We start from the raw sequence: 6,000 nt of genomic DNA on the forward strand, positions 1-6,000 counted from the left end.
GCTCCCTTTAAAACTAAAAGCTGTCTAACTATATGATCTAGCAATTGCACTCTTGGATACTTGTTCCAGAGAAATACAAATCTATTTTCATGCAGAAATGTGTGCACAAGTCTCCATAGTAGCTTTATTCATAATATTTTTAAAAACCTGGAAATTACCCAAAGATCATTCAGTGGGTATATGGTTACAAATGTGACATCCATACCATGGAATACTACTCAGCAATAAAAAGAATAAGCAATCAATGCATACAATGTGGACGAACCTCTAGGAATTTATATTAACGAACCAAACTAATCTTAAAAGGAAGGACACAGCCAGGAAAGGTGGTTACACACCTATAATGCCAGCAGCTCAGGAGGCCTAGGTAGGAGGATCACAAGTTCAAGGCCAGCTTGGGCAATTTAGCAAGACTGTCTCAAACTCATAGCTCAGTGGTAGAGACCCTCTGGGTCTAATCCCCAGTACCAAAAATAAACAAAAACAAGACAAAAAAAAAAAAAGCAACAAAACCAGGAAAACATATACTGCACAATCTCACTTATGTAGCACTCAAGAAATAACATATTTATAGAGATGGAAAACAGATCAGTGATTGCCAGGAGATGAGAAGGGGAGGAAGGTGGTTGTGGCTAAAAAGGGTGGCATACAAGTGTCTTTTGAAAATGATACAGGTAAGTATCTTGACTAGTTACACAAAGCTACACGTGACAAAACTGTTGAGGGCTCTATACACATATATACAAATGAGTGCATTGTTTAACTGGTGAAATCTGCATGTGCTCTAGGAATTGTACCAATGTCACTTTCCTGGTTTTGATATTATACTGTATTGTTTTTTGTTTTGGTGTTGGGGATGGAACCCAGGACCTCATACATGCTACCAAGTGCTCTACCACTGAACCACGCCCCAGCCCTGTACTACAGTTCTGCAAATGCTAAAATTGGGGGAGCCTGGGTGAAGGTGCATGTTTGTAACTAACTATCTGTGAGTCTCTTATTTCAAAGTAGAAAGTTTTAAAAACTGGGCTTATAAGCCAGGCACAGAAAGACTCCACTTCCACTCATGTGGAAGCTAGAAAGGTTGATCTAAGACAGTAGACGGCAATCACCAGGGGCTTGGAGGAGGTAGAGAAAGTTTGGTTAGCAGGTAGGAAACCACAGTTAGGATTAAATTGTAATGTTCTTTAGCAGAGTAGGGTATCAGTAGTCAATGATTTGTGTATTTCAAAATAGCTAGAGAGAGGACTTTTGAGTATTTCTAATACAAATAAATGGTAAATATTGGTGTGATAGGGGCTGGGGTTATGGCTCAGGGGTGGAGTGCTTTTTTGCATGTGTGACGCACTGGGTTTGATCCTCAGCACCACATATAAAGATATTGTTGTCCATAAAATTTAAAAAATATATTGGTGTGGTAAATATATTAATAACCCTGATTTGATCATCCCACGTTCTATACACCTGTCAAAATATCACACTGTACCCCATGAATTTGTGCCATTATTGTGTTAATTTTTAAAAAGAATTTTAAAAATCATGCTCAAAATCAGTACGATCAGCAGTCACAGAAGCGATGTGTCATTGTCTCACCACACGTTTTGAGACAAGTTTCAAAGCTGCAGCTGCTTATCAATGGCCAGAGTGCATGGAAGCCACAATGAGCCTTCTTTTCCCAGCAGTGAATTCACAGAGAACTAATGGTATTTGTTCCTTGTGTTGTCGATGAGTGTCAATGCCATCACGTGCTCTTGTTTTCCATTTTCACAGTGACAGGTTTGTGACTGGGTCACCTCACCCCACCTTTTCTTCCCCCCAGTGTGTGTTGGGGGGTGTCACGCTGAATGACTGGCATTTTCCTTCCCGTGATTGGCAGAAGCTCTGTCAATCACTTTTGAAATGACCTGGTCACCTTTATAGTGGCCTAAGGTGCTGCCCTGATCCTCTAAGTAGCAGAATGTGTCTTCACGTGTAGGCATGGCCTCCCGCAGCCCCAGGGGTCGAATTACCATATCTGTCCTTGTAACCCTGCCCCTCTTGACCTTTTTTGGATGGAACATTCTAAAGAATGAGGGTCCCCCCAATAAAAGTTCACTTCCCACCGTGCTAGCTCTTGCGCCAGCCTCTCATGACTTTCCTTGCTCTCCCATTTGAGGCCGAGAGCAAGGAGCCATCCTGAAGCTTGATTTAAGGGTAAAATGTGTGTCTGTGTTTTATTTGGTATCCCAGGAAATTCACTCGAGCCACCTTTATTTAGCTCCCCGCACTGGTGTGTGTGTGGGGGGCAAGTGTGTATTTAAAAGTCCTCTCAGATCTCTCCCCATCTCCCTCCCCACCCTCCTTAAAGCTTTTTTTCATAACCCCCCAATTTTAAAAATGGCCATTGCATATTCCCCTGTCTGCCCTATTTTATTTCCAAGATTTATGTAGCATCTTAAGATTGAGCCTTCAGCCACCCTGGAGTGTCTCGAGTATAAGCAGCCAACAAATCTTAGGATCTTCTCCATGGTGAGTAACTTTGCCTTGGGGTGGGGGGAGAAAGAAAAAGAGAGCCATCAATTATACAGCCTGTTCTTTGGAAAGCCTGAGTGTCCATTTCTTCTTTCTCCCTTAAAGAGGGGGCCACTTAGTCATTAACTAATAATGTCAAATCATACCAAATGCCAAAATGACAGTACTTCTGAAGAGTGACAGAGACCTATAAGGGTAACTTTGGCACGACTTTAAAGCCACGAGGCCTCCTGTGAATGTTTTATTGGAACAAATCACTTCCTCTCAGGTTCCCACAAAGTCTCAAAGCTGATGATAGAAGATAATGTCATTTCCTTCTTGTATGGAGATAAGTCAAAGATCTTTAAATTCCCTGAATCAATGCCAAACAATGGTATATGAGAAGAGCAAAATTCATCCCCTAGGCTGGGCCTCTTGTTTATTTACCATTCATGGGTTCTTAGGGCTTTGGTAGCAACTGTAGCAATGTTCTATAGTAATGAGACATACCTACTCATCTTGGGAGAGAAGATATCTTGTTGTATTTTTGATATAACGCCTTGAATTCTAGAAGGCAAAAGTCAGAAAGGTTTATGTCAATGCTGGGGTGATGATGTTACAGCTCAAGTTCTAAATTCCAAGAGTGGCTTAGAAAAGGTTTACAGACCAAATCAAGGAAGTGGAGGTTTTTAAAAATACTGCAGATGGCTCCCCCCATCCTTTTTTTGAGGAGTTATTCTTAAATAAGGCAAATCAGCCACATGCAGAATGGGATCATGTACCCTTTCTTCACTTTACACACTGAGCTTTTTTTCTTTTTCTTTCTTTCTTTCTTTTTTTTATACTATGGATTGAACTCACGGGCACTCAGTCACTGAGCCATGTCCCCTATTTTGTATTTTCTTTAAAAGACAGAGTCTCACTGAGTTGCTTAGCACCTCATTGTTGCTGAGGCTGGCTTTGAACTCACAATCCCCCTGCCTTAGCCTCCTGAGCCTCTGAGATTACAGGCATGCACAACCACTTTCTTAATGAATTAAAATACCAGGAAGATGCTACCAAATATTTTCTGAAACTGACACATAATAGCTTTGTTATCATGATGTCTTTAGCTGTTTGATGGTTTATGCCTCTTTGTTGCCTTAGATGATTTTCCTTTTGGCAATCAAAGTTCATTTCACATAATCTAGCCATTCAGAGGGTCCTTCTGAGTCATTCCCTAGGCTGACCACAGACAAACCCCATGTGCACCTAGGAATATAACAAGCCACGTGCCTGCCAGTCTATCTCAGATGCCCAGCGGTCATAGTGGGGTTTGCGATCACCAAGCCTCTTCAGAATGCCCTGGTTTTCCATAGTAATTCTCACCAGTTCGCGGTTCCTTGTTTCTCTGTTTAAGCTGAAAAACACAAAACCCAAGGATGAGTGAAGGAGAAAATGCTTCTTGAGGATGGGAGACGGGGAGGAGGTGAAGTTGCCATTCCGTTTAGTTCCAGGCTGCCCAAGTGCAGGGAGGAAAGAGTCCTGCAGTGCCCTGAGGCCCCAAAAGCAAACCTGTCCTCAATCCCACTGCCCACTAGAAGATTCTCCTTTATTGGTCTGGGATGGTACTTGGGCACTAGGCAATTTTACAAAGCTCCCTCAGTATTATAATGTGAAACCAGGATCGAGAACCTCGAGTTTAAATGAAGAGGAAAGGCTCCCAATGGATAAGCCACAAATGGCTGGCTACAATTTTTAGTCCATCTCATAACCCTCAGGTTTCAATTTTGTTTGAGATATACCAGGATAGAGGAAAGGCATCTTCGTGCACACACACCTCCACCAAATTCCTTCCTTTGCATACACTTCTTTTGTAGCTCTGACCCACTTCAGATTGGTATTATTTACGTAGATGTCTCCCTTTCTCAGACTTTGAGTTCTTTGAGGTTAGAAAATATATGTCTTATTTCATCTATTCCTGGTGCCTAGCACATTAATACTCACTCAGGAAATATTTGTGGAACCAATTTGAATAATACTGTGTCATTGTCTCAGCTATAGTGCTATGGTCTGAATGTCTGTGTGGCCCCCAAATTTGCATGTTGAAATCCTAACCCCCAAAGGGATAGTATTAGGAGGTGAGACTTTGGGGAGATGATTAAGTCACCCTAATGGGATTCATGTCCTCATGGGAGAAGTCTGAGAGAGATCCTTTTGCCCCTCCCACTGTGTGAATTTACAGTGGAAAGATGGGTTTGGTGCAGCAGGAAGCAGCCCTTCCCAGACACCTAATTTGCTGGTGCCTTGATCTTTGGACTTCCCAGTCTCCAGAACTGTCAGAAATAAATTTCTATTGTTTATAAGCTACCCAGTATATGGTACTGCAGCCCAAAAGACTAAGACATGTGGCTATCATTTTACAAAAGTTTGCAGTGCCTTCTTGTGATGAACTCTGAATAAAACTCTGAAAAGCCTCTTAGATTATATTAGTTCTTTGATGCTACAGAAAGTTCTCCATTCTCAAAGTTTCCATTCTCAACATGGTCTCTTTGGTTACTCTTCAAGATAATTTCTTTTAACTATTCCTCTTGCTCATGAGAACCCAGGGGGAAGGTCCAATTTGACTTCCTAAAAATGGAATACAAGCCAGGTGTGGTGGTGCACGCCTGTAATCCCAGTGGCTTGGGAGGCTGAGACAGAAGAATTGGGAGTTCAAAGCCAGGTTCAGCAATGGCAAGTCACTGAGCAACTCAGTGAGACCCTGTCTCTAAATAAAATACAACACAGGCTGGGGATGTGGCTCAGTGGTTGAGTGCCCCTGAGTTCAATCCCCGGTACCAAAAAAAAAAAAAAAAAATGAAATACAGAAGAAGAACACTACCTTTTGGAATAGTATTCATTCCAGCAGTCCACCTGGGCAGGGCCCCGATGGGCATTGGCAATTTTCTGACACAGTTGCTTATTTTCATACTCGATTTTGTCGATTCTCTTTTGTTCACCCTGTTAAGAAACCCCACCCCACCATGACATCACTGCTGTACTTGTTCTCACACATGAAGGCTGAGCATAATTCTGCTTTGGGACTGTGGGTCACTCTAGAGAAAAGCAGAGCCTAGGAAAATGGAGCTGACGGGTGTGAGGAGGTAGAGTAAAGCTTTGAGATAGGTGGGTATCTAGGAGGTTCTGGGAAAGTGACTCTCTTTAGGGTAAAGATTTTAAAAATCAATATAATATGCCTGCAGATGACAAGAACAAATACCTGTAGTCTGCTCAATTTTAAAATGTGATGTGTGTGCGCCATTGGAGGTTTGGTATCGACCGCAGGCTTTACTAGAAAAGAGGGATAAAAGAACAATGTTACTGCACAGGAATCTTAGTGATGGCCTCAGAAAATCTACTAGAATAAACTCTGACTAATGAACTTGATTTATGACTATATTCTGGCCAAGATCTCCCCCGCCCTTTTCCTGGTACTGGGGATTGAACCTCGAAGCATTTTACCACTGAGCCACACCCCTAGCCCCCGCC

At 42.2% G+C, this 6,000-nt stretch overlaps 1 protein-coding gene across 1 annotated transcript in view; it reads right to left on the minus strand.

The window, feature by feature from the left end:
• Window positions 1-2,998: 2,998 nt before the first annotated feature.
• The window catches only part of Cfap97d1 (CFAP97 domain containing 1), a 3,646-nt gene continuing 644 nt past the window's right edge, over window positions 2,999-6,000 (minus strand). Inside the window, exons 2-5 of the mRNA XM_015495878.1 lie at window positions 5,732-5,802; window positions 5,354-5,472; window positions 3,766-3,889; window positions 2,999-3,057 (exon numbers count right to left, since the gene is read on the minus strand). Coding sequence (XP_015351364.1) covers window positions 3,001-3,057; window positions 3,766-3,889; window positions 5,354-5,472; window positions 5,732-5,802 — 371 coding nt within the window. The 3' untranslated portion in view covers window positions 2,999-3,000. The remainder of the gene's footprint in view (window positions 3,058-3,765; window positions 3,890-5,353; window positions 5,473-5,731; window positions 5,803-6,000) is intronic.

The sequence above is a fragment of the Marmota marmota genome, unplaced genomic scaffold (genome assembly GCF_001458135.2).
Source record: "Marmota marmota marmota unplaced genomic scaffold, marMar, whole genome shotgun sequence".
Lineage (NCBI taxonomy): Eukaryota > Metazoa > Chordata > Mammalia > Rodentia > Sciuridae > Marmota > Marmota marmota.